The following is a 19,618-nucleotide window of genomic DNA, read 5'->3' as shown; positions in this document are numbered from 1 at the left end:
TGATGAATAGAAAGATCAGAAGAACAGCGTTTATCTGAAATAGAAATATTTTGTAACATTATAAATGTCTTTATCATCACTTTTGATCAATTTAAAGCATCCTTGCTAAATAAAAGTATTAATTTCTATAATTTCACCATACCCACCCATAATTTTCTTCAGTAAAAAAAATGATACTGACTCCAAGCTTTTGAATGGAATAGTGTATAATGTTACAAAAGCTTTTTATTTCAGGTAAATGCTAATCTTTGGATCTTTCTATTAATCAAAGAATCCTGAAAAAAAATGTACTCAGCTGTTGTACATATTAATAATAATAATAATTTTTTTTTTTTTGAGCAGCAAATCAGCATATTAGAATGATTTCTGAAGATCATGTGACACTGAAGACTGGAGTAATGATACTGAAAATTCAGCTTTGATCACAGAAATAAATTACATTTTAACAGATATTCACATAGAAAACAGTTATTTTAAATAGTAAAAATATATCACAATATTACTGCATTTGCTGTATTTCTGATCAAATAAATGCAGGCTTGGTGAGCAGAAGAGAATTCTTTAAAAAACATTAAAAATCTTACTGTTCAAAAACTTTTGACTGGTAGTGTAGATATACATATATATAAAATAAATCACATTCTTTCTATTTTTAGTCAGCGGAGGAGGAGCTGATGTATTTTGGCTCCAGGTCAAAGGTCATCAGATTAAATTCCTCTACTTGGAAGAGACACAAAACACACACATTCACTCACACTTGCTTGCTAGCATCAAGCCAATGCATCGCGATCAGTTACGTGGAGAAAATGACAGATTGGATGATTTTCTTTTGCTCTTTTACTTCTGCTTTTATGAAGGCTTTTGTACCACAGCTGTTTTGCATACACTGCAAGTTTTATATAATACTTTTATTTTTGCAAATATTTTAGCATCGCAAAACCAAGAGGTCAGCAGGTGGGATAAATGCAGCATTAACCTCCTGTGTTTTTTAGGATTAAGTGCCATGCTACTGCAAAACGTGGCTTTTATTTTATAAAAATGTCTAAGGTGTTTGAAGTGTGTTTACATATAATGACCTCAGAGTTTGATACAGAATGCATTTTTATATGGTCAATAAAATTGAAATTACTTTTGTAAAAGTGCATTAAAAAAGCACTGTTGTTAGAGCTGGAAACCATTATTAAACTCCTTCATTTTGTTTATTGGCTTGACTTTTTACTGTATCATCATGTGGATTCATCACACCACTTTGCTGAACAATGCCGAATAAAATGCTGCAACAAATAATGTATTTTTGTCTTGAATTAAAAGTATATTTCAGTAACCAGATTGACGACAAAAAAACGTCCATTAGATGTTTAATTAGGTTAAATTATATGCATGCAGTAAAAGGATAAAGTGTATTTCGCAGTAACTGCTCACCGTTTGTATATAAATAGTCTAGTTAATATGATACCATAAACTATGTGTGATATTTATATAATGTATAATAAAGAGACCAATTAATGCACGCGTAACGGTGAGCGGATGCGTTATCTAAGAGCTGGCGTTTAATTCCCGTGCGTCCGTCACCTCGCGTAACTCTCCCGTTAACGGCTCCGGTGTCCGCAGGGACTCGGATGAGGAGGAGATGCAGACGGCAGTTTAGTTAAACGTCTTTTCTTAGGCAGCGCCTGTGATTGTCCTGCTGGAGTTTAATGTAATTATGGGATTACAGTCCTGCGCCTGTAATACACAGCCGCTCCGATTCACGGGACCGACATACAGTTCACGGAATCACACAAATATGAATTAACTGGAGGTTTCTTACTCGGTGCGTGTTAGAAAGGTTGCTGATTCCTTTTTGCAAGGATTGAAGGAATTATCTGGACTTTTGATGCGTCTTTTTGGAGTTACACTAATGCAAAGATGAACGTCGAGCGCGTGGAAACGAGGAAAACTTAATTCGGTCATCCCACAAAATCTGAAGCAATAAGGTTTGCAAAAACAGTTATTTAAAACATTATTTATGAAGTATTGTGTTTTAGATCAATATGTCAAAATATATGGGCGAACTTTTAGCATCTCAGTATGGTGTATGAACAGAATTACATTTTCTATCCAACAAATCACAATTCAAGTAGTTGAAACGACAAAAAAGACAACAGTGTAACACTACAACTAATTTAAAACTATTTTACCATTTTCTAATTTTTGCATGGATTGTTAAATTATATTTGAACAGGCTATTAAACATGCAAATGATTGCATGCGAAATTGCAAGTAAATGTGTGCTTTGAAAATTAATTTGACATCACATGATTATTTAAAAACTTGCAAAAAAAAAAAAAAGTGACCAGACGGTGATCCATACTGTTCAAAAACGTTTGACTGGTAGTGTAAGTTTTTTAATGTTTTTTTTTTTTTTTTAAATAATTCTCTTCTGCTCACCAAGCCTGCATTTATTTAATCAGAAATATAGAAAAAGCAGTAATATTGTGAAATCTTTTTACTTTTCAAAATAGCTGATTTCTATTTGAATATCTGTTAAAATATAATTTATTCCTACGATCAAAGCTGAATTTTCAGCATCATTACTCCAGTCTTCAGTGTCACATGATCCTTTAGAAATCATTTTAATATGCTGATTTGCTGCTCAAAAAAACATTTAAATAGTAAAAATATTTCACAATATTACTGATTTTGCTGTATTTCTGATCAACGAAATGCAGGCTTGGTGAGCAGAAGAGACTTCTTTAAAAAACATTACAAATCTTACTGTTTGAAAACTTTTGACTGGTAGTGTAAATATGCATTCTCTTTTCCATTCAGATTAATTTGAGTTTGAGTTAAATATGTGTTTTAGACATACCTGAAAGAGTGTCAGTGTTTATTCTGACAGTAGATTTGCACTGTTAACTGCATGTTTACCACATAAAAAACACAGCCAATGTGTTCATCAGTTTGTGTATTTGTTTTGACAGAACTCCTGGGTGTCCTTGGATAAAATTGTCTTTCTGCAAAAGTTCTGATCAGTAAAACAGCACTGTTTCATCGAGTATTCCGTGGTTATGTCTCTTTCTGCTCTACCGGAATGGAAGCAGCTGCTACTGGAGCGAAAGCGAAGAGAGGAGGAGGAGAGAGAGAGACGAGAGAGGGAAGAAGAGCAGCGGCTTGCCAGCATGCCGGCTTGGAAGCGAGGGATCATCCAGAGAAGAAGGGCGAAGCAAGATGAGGAAAGAGAGAGGGAGAAAGAGAGAGATGGAGGACCGCATACTCCGGATATCCTGAGCATCAATGAAGACATCAACACAGAGCAGACGGACAGTAAATTAACACATCACCTCCAGACTGAGCAGACTGGATATAAATTGCAAAAACAGATATACAATGGCACCATCAGCCCCATCCAACAGAACCCCTTCATCCGTTCTGAGAACAGCTTTAGGAGAGATAACAGAGGGAAGGAGGTGATTAGAGATGGAGAGAATGAGTATAAAAAGGCCGCCAATAATAGAGGGAGAGAAAGAAATAGGGAAACAGAGAAGAAGATCTGGAGAGGACAAGATAGAGAGATGTGGGTCGAGAAGATGGGAAGTAAAAATGAGGGAAGAGAGCGAGACAGATGCACTGGGAGAGAAATCAGAGAGGCAGACGGTAGCACATCCTTATTTCCTCCGGTCGTAGGTCTTCGCACGATCCAGGCACACAACATTATCATTATTGAGAAAGACAAAAATGACAAGGAAAAACCAGATAAGAGAGAAAAGGAGGTCAGGGAGGATCAGAAACGGATGAGGATGGATTTGAGGGAGTTTCTAGCTGGCGGAGGAAGCGTGACGGAAATTAGGGCTTCAGAAGTACTGATCATCAAACCGCCCGTGATGGACGGGATTAGGGAAACCGAGACTGAGAGAGGGAGTGAACGTTTAGGGAAAGAGGGGATATGGTCCTCCATGCAACTAGTGTCGAGGACGGTCATGCAAAGAGCCGAGAGAGTCCTGAACCACAAGGACATGGGGGCTCCAGAATGTAGTGGTCGGGTCAGTCAGCTGCTTAGTAAGTTTGGTGAACACCCAAAACCTCCAATGCGCTCCAAGAGCACAGAGTGCTTCAAGAACCGGGCCAGATACAGTACAGGAGACCTGTTTGTGGAGGAGGAACAGAGTACGGAGGAGACTGAAACGAGTCTGATGCTCAGGGGTGTTCCCAAACGCTTCTTTAGCTTCTCTGACCGCGTGGTTTGCCAACAGGAGAACAGAGATTGTGAGCAAAAGACAGATTTTAAAGTGGTGGAGAGGTCGTACTCTGACCGTAGGGTCAAAACAAGGGTCACCGACCAATCAGGAAGTGAACCAAAGGTCGCCAGGCGATGGGGTCGACCCAAACATGATGAGGTGATGCATGAAAAGAGACTAAAAGAAATAAAGGTTGAAAATAAGAGGAATAAATCTGTTTGTGGAGAGACAGAGGAATGGACTTCAAGTGTAGACGGAGGAGAGGACTTCACTCTGGCCTCTTTCAAAATCCCTGAAGGGGTCGCATTTGCGCGACGAGTTCCTATCAAACAAGATGGGACGGAGAGCAGCTCAAAAAGAGAGATTAAGAAAGTGAGAGAGGAGAATGAGAGAGAGATAATGATAGATAAAGAGATACACAGAGATAAGAGGCAAGAGGAGAGAGAGACGCTGGTACGGCAGAGACCCACAGATTTCCAAACTGAGGTCAAAACAGAATCTGAAAGGAGATGGAATCAAGAGGAGCGAACTGTTGCAGTTTCAAAACAATCCCGTGGCATATATATACCACCCTCGGATGACAGTACTATAGATTTCCCTACAGACAGTTGGTGCCGATGTGACAACACTCCCTCTGCGGACTCAAGTTGCCCGACTATGGTTGACTATGCTGGACAAAGGCAACCCTCTGGCCAAGCAGCCCTTACCCAACACACAGAGGATTTGCTCAGTAAAATAAGAAAAGTCCAATTAGATGGAGAACTCAAGAGGGCAGGGTATATTTTTTCACATGGAGACACAGAAAGGATCTCTGGTGAAATGAGTAACCAAGATCAAAAAGAGCATCAACAGTATCAAAGCATTCCAAAACAAGCCTCTGAGGAACTACATTTTACCTCACAACTCCCACAACAAACTGTTACACTGGGCCAGAGAAAACTGTGCACCCAAGAGGGAGTCGCCATCCCCAGGACTGTATTTTATGGAGTCGATCAGGTGCTTGCATAAAGCAAGAAGTGCATACACTTGTAGCTGTTATGTATCTTTGTAAGTCATTGTAAGCCCTCTTTTGAGGCACGCGCAAGCGCACGAACACACGCCCCCCCCCCCCCCCCGTTATAAAAAAAAACAAGTGGGCTCCCCCAAAGTCCACGGTATAGTTCGAACACAGGAGTCGATATATCATCCGAAAGAAGGAGGGCGAGTCTCCCTGCTGGGGATAAACTAGATGGAGGACAAGTGGAGAGGAGAGGGAGCTGGAAAGCTGGGCGACCTCTGACCCGAGTGGAGTCTCTGAAAGAGAGAATTCGTCAGCAACAGAAGGAAAGACAGGATGATGACAAAGAAGAGGGCAGCAGAGAAGCAGGAGGAACTGTGCGAGAACAAGAAGAAACCACATTACAGACTCTCAGACTGTTTGACGTCACACAGGACGTTAACATGGCAAAGTCAAACCCTCAACTTCCTGTTCCTGTTTCTCTGTCACTCTTGCAGTCAGCTTCGACAGAAAGAGAAGTTGGGGAGATCGCCAGAGACGCTTCAGAGAGCGATATCTGCCCCAGGGAAGCAGAGAGAGATACACAACGCCATGTAGAGGAGTGTGGAACGTGTATCGCTTGGAGAACACAGGACATAGACGAAAGAGAAAGAGAGGAAGAGTATCTTCCTCCCTCTCTTTCTCCCTCCCCACCACTTTCGGACTCGTTGGACGCCATGAGCCGGATCTATAACCTCAAGACGGTGGGGTCCAGGACTGCAGTGTGTATCAGTGAAAGGACAGCCGATATGCCCCCACACAGCGGACCTCAGGGCAAATACAACCCCATCAGACAAGCACCATCACCGGACATCCTGCCAGAAACTGCCAAGCTGTGGAATCATGGGAGGGACGGTGACAAAACTCAGGCGATGGAGTCGACAGGTGTTCAGATGGTACAGCGGCAGGTGGAACGACTACAGCTGAGGGAACAGGAAGCAGGATGTGGCTCCCACAATGACAAAAAGGCACAGCCCACCATGGAGAGTTGTCCGCTTGTAGAGCCAGAGATCAGGGCAACTGAAGGCCAGAAGAAACCAGACATACTAAGAGAGACACAGAAATCCCAAATGCCTACAAGTCCCAGATTTCCACAAGGCCAACAGAATGTCCAAAGACAACCCCCTAAACCCCAGCAGGTCAGGTCATTCACAATCAACGCCCGGAGCACCGAATCAACAGAAAACTCACAGAAACCTCCAGAAACAAGCTCTCCATCGCCAACCTCTCCCTGTACCGCATCACCCTCTTCATCTCCATCTCCACCTCTCTTTTCCATTAGGAGTGCCTCAGGTAGACCAGGTAAGAGAGGAACTACCATCACAATCACCCCCAGAAGACCTGCTGGGGCAGCCTCGTCTGGTGGCATCCCAACAGGGACCCCTGCAACACCCAAAGCAGCCCCCCAGGGCCATATACCCACACCTGCTCCCAGCAGCACCAAGGAGGCAGGGAAGAAACGGTATCCTACAGCAAAAGAGATTGAGGTGATTGGAGGGTACCAGAACCTTGAACGGTCATGCTTGGTGAAAAGCAGAGTGACACCGAAAGCAGTGAGTGGGTTTTTGTGTTTTTGCATGACCTATACGATGAGCTGCTGTGCTGATAATAAAAGGGCAATACAAAACTGTGCATGCAACATGCTACAATTAGACTCTAAAATATGGGATATGTCATAAAATTAACAGACAACTAGCAAACACCCTGGGTACGTGCTTCTGCCTTCAGGAAGAAGGTATAGAGTGCCCAAATGTCGATTCAATCGGTTTAAAAATTATTTTGTGCCAGCTTCTATTAGAATTTTGAATGGCTAGGACAATGGCCAGTGACTTGGTTCTGGTTAGTAGTCATCATTTAACTCTGTGCAGTGTCTTACATTATTTTATTCTTATTTATTGCTGGTATTTTTATTTATTACTGGTTTTATGGGTTAGGAAGTTGTGTAGTAGTGGTTGTTCCGTTGTGCACTGTGACTTTTGATATACCGTCTGCATGCTCCCCCTCCCCCTGTTTAGTATGCTTAGTATGTTTCACGTGTGATTTATGTGCTTTGTTTATTTATATGTGTATATGCAGCATACACTAAGCCCAAGAAAAATTTCCCCTAAGGGGACAATAAAGTATATCGTATTGTATCATATCGTATCGTAAAATGCAACATGCTACAATTAGTCTCTATGGGATATGCCATAAAATTAATACACAACTAGCAAAATGCAACATGCTACAATTAGTCTATAAAATATGGGATATGCCATCAAATTAACACACAACTAGCAAAATGCAACATGCTACAATTAGTCTCTAAAATATGGGATATGCCATAAAATTAACACACAACTAGCAAAATGCAACATTCTACAATTAGTCTCTAAAATATGGGATAAAATGCAACATGCTACAATTAGTCTCTAAAATATGTGATATGCCATAAAATTATCACACAACTAGCAAAATGCAACATTCTACAATTAGTCTCTAAAATATGGGATATGCCATGAAATTAATATGCAACATGCTACAATTAGACTCTAAAATATGCGATATGCCATGAAATTAATATGCAACATGCTACAATTAGACTCTAAAATATGCGATATGCCATGAAATTAATATGCAACATGCTACAATTAGACTCTAAAATATGCGATATGCCATGAAATTAATATGCAACATGCTACAATTAGACTCTAAAATATGCGATATGCCATGAAATTAATATGCAACATGCTACAATTAGACTCTAAAATATGCGATATGCCATGAAATTAATATGCAACATGCTACAATTAGACTCTAAAATATGCGATATGCCATGAAATTAATATGCAACATGCTACAATTAGACTCTAAAATATGCGATATGCCATGAAATTAATATGCAACATGCTACAATTAGACTCTAAAATATGCGATATGCCATGAAATTAATATGCAACATGCTACAATTAGACTCTAAAATATGCGATATGCCATGAAATTAATATGCAACATGCTACAATTAGACTCTAAAATATGCGATATGCCATGAAATTAATATGCAACATGCTACAATTAGACTCTAAAATATGCGATATGCCATGAAATTAATATGCAACATGCTACAATTAGACTCTAAAATATGCGATATGCCATGAAATTAATATGCAACATGCTACAATTAGACTCTAAAATATGCGATATGCCATGAAATTAATATGCAACATGCTACAATTAGACTCTAAAATATGCGATATGCCATGAAATTAATATGCAACATGCTACAATTAGACTCTAAAATATGCGATATGCCATGAAATTAATATGCAACATGCTACAATTAGACTCTAAAATATGCGATATGCCATGAAATTAATATGCAACATGCTACAATTAGACTCTAAAATATGCGATATGCCATGAAATTAATATGCAACATGCTACAATTAGACTCTAAAATATGCGATATGCCATGAAATTAATATGCAACATGCTACAATTAGACTCTAAAATATGCGATATGCCATGAAATTAATATGCAACATGCTACAATTAGACTCTAAAATATGCGATATGCCATGAAATTAATATGCAACATGCTACAATTAGACTCTAAAATATGCGATATGCCATGAAATTAATATGCAACATGCTACAATTAGACTCTAAAATATGCGATATGCCATGAAATTAATATGCAACATGCTACAATTAGACTCTAAAATATGCGATATGCCATGAAATTAATATGCAACATGCTACAATTAGACTCTAAAATATGCGATATGCCATGAAATTAATATGCAACATGCTACAATTAGACTCTAAAATATGCGATATGCCATGAAATTAATATGCAACATGCTACAATTAGACTCTAAAATATGCGATATGCCATGAAATTAATATGCAACATGCTACAATTAGACTCTAAAATATGCGATATGCCATGAAATTAATATGCAACATGCTACAATTAGACTCTAAAATATGCGATATGCCATGAAATTAATATGCAACATGCTACAATTAGACTCTAAAATATGCGATATGCCATGAAATTAATATGCAACATGCTACAATTAGACTCTAAAATATGCGATATGCCATGAAATTAATATGCAACATGCTACAATTAGACTCTAAAATATGCGATATGCCATGAAATTAATATGCAACATGCTACAATTAGACTCTAAAATATGCGATATGCCATGAAATTAATATGCAACATGCTACAATTAGACTCTAAAATATGCGATATGCCATGAAATTAATATGCAACATGCTACAATTAGACTCTAAAATATGCGATATGCCATGAAATTAATATGCAACATGCTACAATTAGACTCTAAAATATGCGATATGCCATGAAATTAATATGCAACATGCTACAATTAGACTCTAAAATATGCGATATGCCATGAAATTAATATGCAACATGCTACAATTAGACTCTAAAATATGCGATATGCCATGAAATTAATATGCAACATGCTACAATTAGACTCTAAAATATGCGATATGCCATGAAATTAATATGCAACATGCTACAATTAGACTCTAAAATATGCGATATGCCATGAAATTAATATGCAACATGCTACAATTAGACTCTAAAATATGCGATATGCCATGAAATTAATATGCAACATGCTACAATTAGACTCTAAAATATGCGATATGCCATGAAATTAATATGCAACATGCTACAATTAGACTCTAAAATATGCGATATGCCATGAAATTAATATGCAACATGCTACAATTAGACTCTAAAATATGCGATATGCCATGAAATTAATATGCAACATGCTACAATTAGACTCTAAAATATGCGATATGCCATGAAATTAATATGCAACATGCTACAATTAGACTCTAAAATATGCGATATGCCATGAAATTAATATGCAACATGCTACAATTAGACTCTAAAATATGCGATATGCCATGAAATTAATATGCAACATGCTACAATTAGACTCTAAAATATGCGATATGCCATGAAATTAATATGCAACATGCTACAATTAGACTCTAAAATATGCGATATGCCATGAAATTAATATGCAACATGCTACAATTAGACTCTAAAATATGCGATATGCCATGAAATTAATATGCAACATGCTACAATTAGACTCTAAAATATGCGATATGCCATGAAATTAATATGCAACATGCTACAATTAGACTCTAAAATATGCGATATGCCATGAAATTAATATGCAACATGCTACAATTAGACTCTAAAATATGGGATATGCCATCCAATTAACACACAACTTGCAAAATGCAACATGCTACAACTAGACTCTAAAATATGGGATATGCCATAAAATTAATACACAACTAGCAAAATGCAATTTATGTTTCAGTGGGGTTTCTAATTTCAGAGAAGAAACAATTGTTCTAAGAAGAGCAAGAGCAAGAGCAAATCAAGGTGTGATCTCTCAATAGTCAGGCCAGAATATCTCTGTCGTCTTTGATTGTGGCCAAAGCAGTTGCTCAGCGTTAAACCTGGATTAGGCTTATCTCTCATGCCATCACAGTCGGCAGGTGAAGATAGTCCCTGTGTGAGTTTACACATTTAAATGCAGCATGGAAAAAGAAAAATCGTAAAATGACTTTAGGAAACACCTGATTCATTTTGCATTGTTCGGGAGTAACAAACAAACAAACCAAGTCATAAACATATGATTACTCATGCCTTTAAAATGATCGACCATTACACTAAAAGACTGACTTCAAAGTAGAGCAAGTGTCTATGAATACACTGGGGTTAATCTATAGCAGTTCTTCAGTACCTTTCACCCTGACACTGTCCTGTCTGACCTAGACGTTTGTTAGTCTAGAACAGTGTTACTCATTGCGCGGCTCGCGAGCCTCATGCGGCTCGCCAAGCTTTGATGTGATGCAACATGCTACAATTAGACTCTAAAATATGGGATATGCCATGAAATTAATATGCAACATGCTACAATTAGACTCTAAAATATGGGATATGCCATGAAATTAATATGCAACATGCTACAATTAGACTCTAAAATATGGGATATGCCATGAAATTAATATGCAACATGCTACAATTAGACTCTAAAATATGGGATATGCCATCCAATTAACACACAACTTGCAAAATGCAATTTATGTTTCAGTGGGGTTTCTAATTTCAGAGAAGAAACAATTGTTCTAAGAAGAGCAAGAGCAAATCAAGGTGTGATCTCTCAATAGTAAGGCCAGAATATCTCTGTCGTCTTTGATTGTGGCCAAAGCAGTTGCTCAGCGTTAAACCTGGATTAGGTTTATCTCTCATGCCATCACAGTCGGCAGGTGAAGATAGTCCCTGTGTGAGTTTACACATTTAAATGCAGCATGGAAAAAGAAAAATCGGAAAATGACTTTAGGAAACACCTGATTCATTTTGCATTGTTCGGGAGTAGTTAACAAACAAACCAAGTCATAAACATATGATTACTCATGCCTTTAAAATGATCGACCATTACACTAAAAGACTGACTTCAAAGTAGAGCAAGTGTCTATGAATAGACTGGGGTTAATCTATAGCAGTTCTTCAGTACCTTTCACCCTGACACTGTCCTGTCTGACCTAGACGTTTGTTAGTCTAGAACAGTGTTACTCATTGCGCGGCTCGCGAGCCTCATGCGGCTCGCCAAGCTTTGATGTGTGGCTCGCATGGCAGATGGCAGTAAATAATGCGATGATATGATCAATACAGATATTTAATAAAAACATTAAAAACAAGCAGGACTATGTCTAAGCCATTATAAAAACTCACACCGTGTCTACACTGGACACAAGCGTCGTGGTGAGATGCAGACATGCTATTTATGACTGGATGTAACTTTTCATACTTTGCAGTAAAAGTGTCTCTTCTATTAACTTTGTCCTATAAGTGCGGTTCTCGTGAAAAAAATAGTGAAGATCACTGGTCTAGAGTGACCCAGGAAAGAGCATTATGTAGTTTCAAGTCTACAGAAGAATGCTATAATGACACCAGTTCGACTGAACCTTGATAGAAACTAGAAAATAACAGTGACAGGACATTTACAGAAGCATCTCCACAAGCAACATATGTGATGCTATCAAGCAACGTGTTATTTTGTTGCATTGTCTGTACTGTTTACACGCAAAACCTAAAGCACGACCAATGCAGTCTGATTCTTACAAAAGACAAACTCTGGAACTATCAGTCTAATGAATCAACCATAGGGTTTACTTAATGGACATCGGACTCACTAAACTCTACATTATCAATACTTTCAGTCATGCCTTATTTTTATTCTTAGGCTACAGTAGGGCGAATTACAGTACATAGACTGATGTGACCACAAGCCATTTATGATGGCATCTGATTGCAGAATATGTCAGTGAGGCTGATACACATGATATACTACTGAATGCTTGGCTTCCTCTCAATATCTTTGTAGTTCCTCCCTCGAGCTGCAGAAAACACTAACACACACAATGCTGGACACTTTCACTTCTGGAAACACAACTATCAGCAACTATTCAGAGAGATATTTGGTCTTCCAGTGTTTAATGGCAGTGCCTGTTCTCATCCAACACAGCTTATTGTAGTAAGTGGGACACAGCAAACACAAAGGAACTCAGCAGAGCAGAAGGATTTGGCAGCGTTCTCCTAGGAACAGCAGAATGACCTTTTAATTCAGCTGGGTTTTCACAGGGAGTTAATAGAGCAGTATGTTTGCATTGTGGCGATCAGTGTAACCGCATACACTATCTTCTGCCAGGAACTGGAGTCAAATGTACATGAAGAGAAGACAACAATGAAATCGGACTCTTGAGACAGAAGTCCACAAGCATTTATGATAATAAAACACCTCCAGCTCCAATTCTAGTGGAAAAAGTATTAAATTTAATAAATGACATAGTTGTGTTACTTTACTTTAAGTTGTACAATGCTGTTAAACGTGCAGCTGTGACTGCATATTATACATTAGAATACAGAAATTTGCTTCATTGCCATAAATGGCCTACATTTATGCTAATTAATTACTGGCAAAGGTTTTATTTCTTAGACTGGGATTTCTAAGGAAAATACGTAAAGCTGATTAAATAAAAATTATATTAAAATAAGCATTAATAAAATTAAAATGTAAGTAAATCAAATTATATGAATGAAAATAAATAAAAAATTCTGAGAATTAAATCATAAAAAATATAAACTGAAATAATAATAATAATAATAATTTAAAAAATCTAATTAAATAACTTACTAAAAAATTCAATATTTTGTCTACCTCTATGACCAACCAACATAGCATAAGAGAGCCGTGAACAAGTGAATGTTTTGTTAAATTATTGAAATAATTTAAATCTCAGGTAAATATTTTAGATTAAAGAGTTTTAGCTGACAAACTGTTTGATATTTAAAAAAATCCTAATTATTCCAAACTTTTTAAGAGTAGTGTAAATAACAACAAATCAATGTTTCGAATTAAAGTGACAAAAACAACACATTAAAAGCAGAGCATATACGCTAAACTGTACACATAGATGAAGCTGATGTATGTAATGTGCATGTTTTACAAGCTTAACCCTGTATGATTAAAGTGCGTGTTTTATGTAGCTGCAACATTTTGGGGTTTTAAAGCAGTCTTGTGACAACTCTTTGGTTACTTCCTCCTCAGAGCTGTGTCACTTCCTGTAGCACAGACAGACGAGAATGCATAAAACCAAAAGCAACATAGGCTTATCAGTTTATGAAAATTTCAGTTCATACTATATGACCGACAATATCACGTGTTCATGCATTGCATTTTACTTGCTCCAAGAGTCATTGCCCTGGTTTACACTCTGACCACATCTAACCTTCATTCTTCTTATAGTTCACACTTGTTGACTGTCTTTGGAGACAGCTTTATGTTCTGTGACTGGGTTCATTATATGGCCTGTTGTTTCTGAGGATTCCACGCAATGCTCTGGCTGTGTACTAAACGTTCTGTTGAATCTAGAAGATCATCTGTGCATGCATACAGAAAACCTTGTACTGTTCCCACGCTGTGTGCAACAGAAATAGCAATAGTAGTTTGGTAGTGTGTGCAGAACGATTGAAGTCAAGTCTCTTAATCTGTCAGATGGGGGTGGTTCTACACTTTCCTCATTTGAACCTTAAGCCATTATAGCGCTGCTTTTCTCTCTGTATTATGTCCTCTGTGTTATTTCTGTTTTATCTTATGTTTGAAATTTTGCTGGTCTGAAAAAACGCGGTTTGGAAGATGAATTCATGATGTACTCGCTCATTATATACATTTTGCAAATTTTGAACACAGTTTGTTTCATTAAATTATTTTGTTTAAAAGTTCAAAAAATGTAAAAAAAACAAAAAAAACAAATGCATATGTGTTTTATGTTTATCATATTCGATCAATCAGGCTTTTATGGCTCATACAGCCATACATTTTATTCAGAGGCCCAAACTGAACCAAAATATGCAATTTAGTGCAGATCCTGATATTTATATGCGTCTGATATTTATATGATGAAATTCTGATGTAATGTAAATCAATGAGATCTTTATAACAGTATAGCAGATACTTACATAAATATCAGTCGTCACTCTATATCTCCAGTAATCTGTCTTAGTGAGATGAGATTTAAATGATCCAAACATATAATGCAATGCAATGATGATTGAGAGACAAACAAATAAACGCTCCTCAAAAGTCTGATGATCAAATTTGAGACTCACTGATTTTTCTAAAAAATGATAATCAAGTAAAGCCGAGCTGCTTCAGTCCAGTAAGTGTTCATCTTCAAATATTACTAACAATATCAAAGTTATTCTTACATTTACTTTATAAAAATCAGATCAGATTTGATGCACGAGCTGAAAGTGGATGTTTGTACAATTAGACTAAAAGAGCTTTAACTTGCTAATAAAGTCTAAACTATCGATCAGAGAACAGAAGGCGTGGAGTAGATGGTGAGAAACAGGTTTTTCAGCAAAGTCTTGCTTTGGATATAAACATCCGCTAAATAGCTACTTACAGTCTGATAACCTCCTAACAAAAAGTAATTTCTGTATCTGAAATCCTTGAGGTGTGACTTGATTCTCTGCAGGTTTTGTGAAGGAAGATTTAAGACCAAATAAAGAAAATTTAAGCAATAAATGGAATGGGCCACAAGGAAATTGATCAAAATGAAGTGAGTTTATGATTAAAACAACAACAAATATCTGCCAGCGGGCTTAATGCATTACTAAATAATTACTGTAATTTCATTATTTTTCCCTTGTAAAAGTAAAATAAGGGATTACTCTTAATTTCCCTGTAATTGAATTAGTTACTTCCGCTGTAATTGCATTAAATACTGTACATAGAACAATTCTAAATAAAACAATAGTGGATTTAACATTAAAAAATGTAACATCTAATGTTAAAGTGTATGTTTTTAATGTAACCTTTTCCCTTTAAATACTTTGGTCAGTTCAAGAATAATTTATGCAGTTTTCTATTATTTATTTGAAAGAATTAAAAGAGCAGTTTCACGTCCTTGTCCTTGTATTGTTCAACTGGTCAAGGTTGATACGGGATTTACAAAGTAACCAGTAATGAGAAACACAGTTTTTTCAGAGACAGTAATTAGTACAGTAATCTAATTACACTTTTGAAGATGTAATTAGTAGCTAGTATAATTACTTTTTTAGAATAATTTACGCTGAAAATAAAAATTGGAGCAGGATTTACTTTGGGGCACTAAGAAATTGCAATGAAATGGCAAGTAAAATGTGCTGAATTAAACTTGAAATTGTTAAGTAGAAAAACTGAAATAGTATTTTCTTGTAAAACGTACTCCAATAATTTTTGTTTCATTCACAGCTTTTCACAGTGTATGCATTTACACATCAGTTCAGCCAAAATCATTTACTCACCCTCATGTCGTTCCAAACCCTTATGACTTTCTTCTGTGGAAAACAAAAGCTGATGTTACGCAAAATAAAAGTCTCGGTCTTAATTGCATCTTTATAATGAGTTGTATTTTTTATTTGTTTTTATGGTCTTATTTTCAAGACCATACTGTAATATGTCCGTCACTTGTCTCTGGTTTAGGTGAAGGTGTGTTTCGATGACGCTCAGCTGGAGAGAGTTTGTGAGTACCCTTCAGAAGGTTGTGCGCTTGCATCCCTCCCTTACTCTCCTCATCCGGGGCCGGGGCCGGAGGACGGCGGGATGGACGAGGGGGAGCAGGAGGCCGAGGGACAGGAGGAAGATGAGGAGGAGGAGAGCGCAGCGTTTGTGTCTCGCGGAGGCATGAATGAGTGCGCAGCAAGGGCTCGATTCATAAAAGTTGGTCAGTGGCTTCTAAATTACATCATCAAAATATAAACAAACCAACAATGGAATAAACAAACCCTAAAAAAAACAAAAAACAATTGGGACTAAACTGTTTAGCTAATTATTTTCATTATTGAAGCAGCAGATTTGGAACTTGTACTTTCTGATAAAGTCAAACAGATAATTAAGCATAAGCTGCATTCACACTGAATTTGCACTATAGTTAAATGAGGTTTGATTGCCTTGGATGAAGAAATAACGCTGATGTACTTTTTTAAATGCATGTGTGTAAACTGTAGCATTAGAAACCTTGTAGAATAGCCTGTGCATGTGTGCTTTACAGTATAAATATAAAGCTCATATTTTGACTTTATCTGTGTTTCTGTTTGCACTGCTCTTAAAGGAATAGTTCACCCAAAAATTTAAATTTGCTTAATGTGCTCGCCCTCCGGCCATCCCAGATGTAGATGAGTTTGTTTCTTCATCAGGTTTGTAGAAATGTAGCATTGCATCAGTGTCTCAGCAACGGATGCTCGGCAGTGAATGGGTGCCGTCAGAATTGAGTCCAAACAGCTGATAAAAACATCACAAGTAATCCACACCACTCCAGTCCATCAGTTAATGTCTTGTGAAGAAAAAAGCTGAAACAAATCCATCATCAAGACGTTTTTAACTAACTGTCACTTCTGGCTAAAATACAAGTCCTCTATCCGTAATATTGCTTTCTCTAGTGAAATTTTCAGCAAATGAATTTGGGTGAACTTCCTTTAAAGTAGCAATTGTATTATGTGCTGTTATGATAATTATATGAAATATCAACACGTTGCCTGTAGTTCAGGGTTGTGCCTTCAGTTCATGAAGAATTATAGAGCTGAATTGGCCTCAACACACAGGAAGCTGAAGTGGAATGACAGGAAGTGGAAATTACTTATTATTCAATAGAGTTATTATTCAAAGAAATCCAACAAGATCTATCTATCTATCTATCTATCTATCTATCTGTCTGAATCTGGCACAATCCTGCTGCAGTTAAAAAAAAACGTTAATAGAAAATTTTAAATCATAAATTATATTTTTCATTGTCATTTTAAATGTTATTTTTGTCTGTCTTTTTTTTTTGTTTTTTTTCCAGATGAATCCTGTAAACGACTTTCCAAATAACAAACCAGGGCATCCTTTAGATTTTCAATTCTTTACATTTGCAGGAGGTGTAAGTAATGATAAACCTTTTATAAATTGGTTTAAAAAAATTTTTTATTGTTTAGTTTTGCTTGTCCAGACAGAGAATCAAATATACTTTGCAAGCACAATATCTTTTAGAGATTATTTTAATTAAATTATTTTAAAAGCATTTCTATCAGAAATTCTATTTCCTCAGGTCTGATGTGATGGTTTGCACAATTGAATGAGTTTTACATTTAATGGTCTGAATGATTTGTTCATTTTTAAAGGTTTACTTAAAAAAATAACAGTAATAGGCTTCAATTATATCATTTACCACATTTGAGGGGGCTTATTTTTATTCATAAATGGAAATTAAACCCTCACCATCTGATTGTCATTTGAGTAGAGTTTGCTCTCTTTTGTGAATGTATGATTATGATTAATAAAGGTTAGATTAAATATTTTCATGGAACGGTGATATGATATTTGTATAGGGAATAAGGAGATAAGTTTTCATCATGTGATGCATATAGAGTATGAGTGAGCGAGAGAGAATTGTCTGTATTGATATGCAGTGAGACACACTTGGATTTTTACAATGCGATAAAAAAATTCAATTTTTGTATATTGTTTGTACTTGAATACCAGTTTGTCTATTTTAACTTTACAACAAAATGAAGAAGCGCCTTCAAAATGTTAATAAACATTACAGACATATACAGTGTGTGTGTATTTTATGTAAAAAGTCCATTGAGTGACTGGTTGTTTTATCGATTATTTTGCACTCTGTATTGAAGCGCCACCTGCTGGTCAATCATAATAACGATGAGTGATTTTTCACATAAAATCATCTGAAATATTAATGAGATGTCCATCTGCACAGTCCCTGTGGACAGTTACAGTATTAAATCAATTTATTGCAATTAACTGCCTTTGTCAAATTTCATTAGAGATTTCATTAGCGATGTTTTTGCTGACCAAAATAAGCTTTCAGGTGAAATTTTAAAAGTTATTTGATTAGGTATATGACAGTTCCCTCATTATAACATTGAAAAACTCACAGTTCAGAATTGTTCAACACTCAGTCTCAGTAGAGTATGTTCTTCAACATATGTGTTTTACAACAAAGTACTATAATGGTCCCATGGTTCAGTGATGGTATTACACTTCATATATAAACACATTGCACACATACGTCTGCAAGAGGTCTGTTAAAGATCGCTTCATCTGGAAAGCATCTGCTGTGTACAAACATCTGATAGACGTCTCTAAGATGTCAGTTTTACATACATTCTAAATCATAAGCATCTTAAAGACATCTTCTAAACGTCTATTTGACATCTGATAGGAAACGTCCTATAGACGTATTGCAGCTGAGCAAACACTCTAAAAAATACGTCTTGCAGATGTAATGCAGACGTCAAATAGAGTCTCCGTGATGTAGCCTATGTGTGCTATCAGGCTATTTATTTACAGAGGTATATTATGTCACACTTCACACTTGTCTAGTAAGTTGGGCCTCTAGTAAGGCCGTGGCTTAGCGCAAATCCGTGAATGTGCCGTGCTCAGGGAGTAGGGAGCAATGAACACTGTGTAGGGAGGCACCATATGCCAATCGGAACATAGCTCACTCATGGAGCTCTCGTCTAACGAGTTGATGATGATCTGAATTAGGTGTGTTAAATAAGAGACACATGCAAAAATATGCAGAGCGGTGGTATGCCAGGACTGGAATTGAGAACCACTGATCTACAACAAAATAGAACGAACTTTGGTGATAACTAAGTGAATATTTAAATACTATAATACTGATTTCTAGCTAGAAATAACATCAAAAGTGCAAAAAGTTGGTCAGAAACATATTTACACACAAACTGACCACCAACCGCAACTTT

At 36.8% G+C, this 19,618-nt stretch overlaps 1 protein-coding gene across 1 annotated transcript; it reads left to right on the top strand.

Annotated features, from left to right (window-relative positions):
* Positions 1-1,790: 1,790 nt before the first annotated feature.
* LOC107714292 (trichohyalin-like) lies at positions 1,791-17,861 on the top strand. The gene is made up of 5 exons (XM_016520105.1): positions 1,791-1,976; positions 2,964-5,202; positions 5,389-6,806; positions 16,335-16,575; positions 17,692-17,861. The coding sequence occupies exons 2-5, from the start codon at positions 3,051-3,053 to the stop codon at positions 17,718-17,720; spliced, it is 3,840 nt and encodes a 1,279-aa protein (XP_016375591.1). The 5' UTR covers positions 1,791-1,976; positions 2,964-3,050; the 3' UTR covers positions 17,721-17,861.
* The last annotated feature ends 1,757 nt before the right edge of the window (positions 17,862-19,618 follow it).

Source organism: Sinocyclocheilus rhinocerous, unplaced genomic scaffold (assembly GCF_001515625.1).
Source record: "Sinocyclocheilus rhinocerous isolate Xijiao unplaced genomic scaffold, SAMN03320098_v1.1 scaffold1230, whole genome shotgun sequence".
Taxonomy (NCBI): Eukaryota; Metazoa; Chordata; class Actinopteri; order Cypriniformes; family Cyprinidae; genus Sinocyclocheilus; species Sinocyclocheilus rhinocerous.
This window is presented reverse-complemented; position numbering and strand designations above follow the sequence as displayed.

What these genes read in the sequence shown, in the direction of transcription:
- LOC107714292 (XM_016520105.1), top strand. Translation starts at nt 3,051, where the DNA reads ATGTCTCTTTCTGCTCTACCGGAATGGAAGCAGCTGCTACTGGAGCGA. An exon ending in CCCCAGGACTGTATTTTATG is followed by an intron (nt 5,203 to 5,388) that starts GAGTCGATCAGG and finishes GTTCGAACACAG; the next exon opens with GAGTCGATATATCATCCGAA. An exon ending in GGCTCGATTCATAAAAGTTG is followed by an intron (nt 16,576 to 17,691) that starts GTCAGTGGCTTC and finishes TTTTTTTTCCAG; the next exon opens with ATGAATCCTGTAAACGACTT.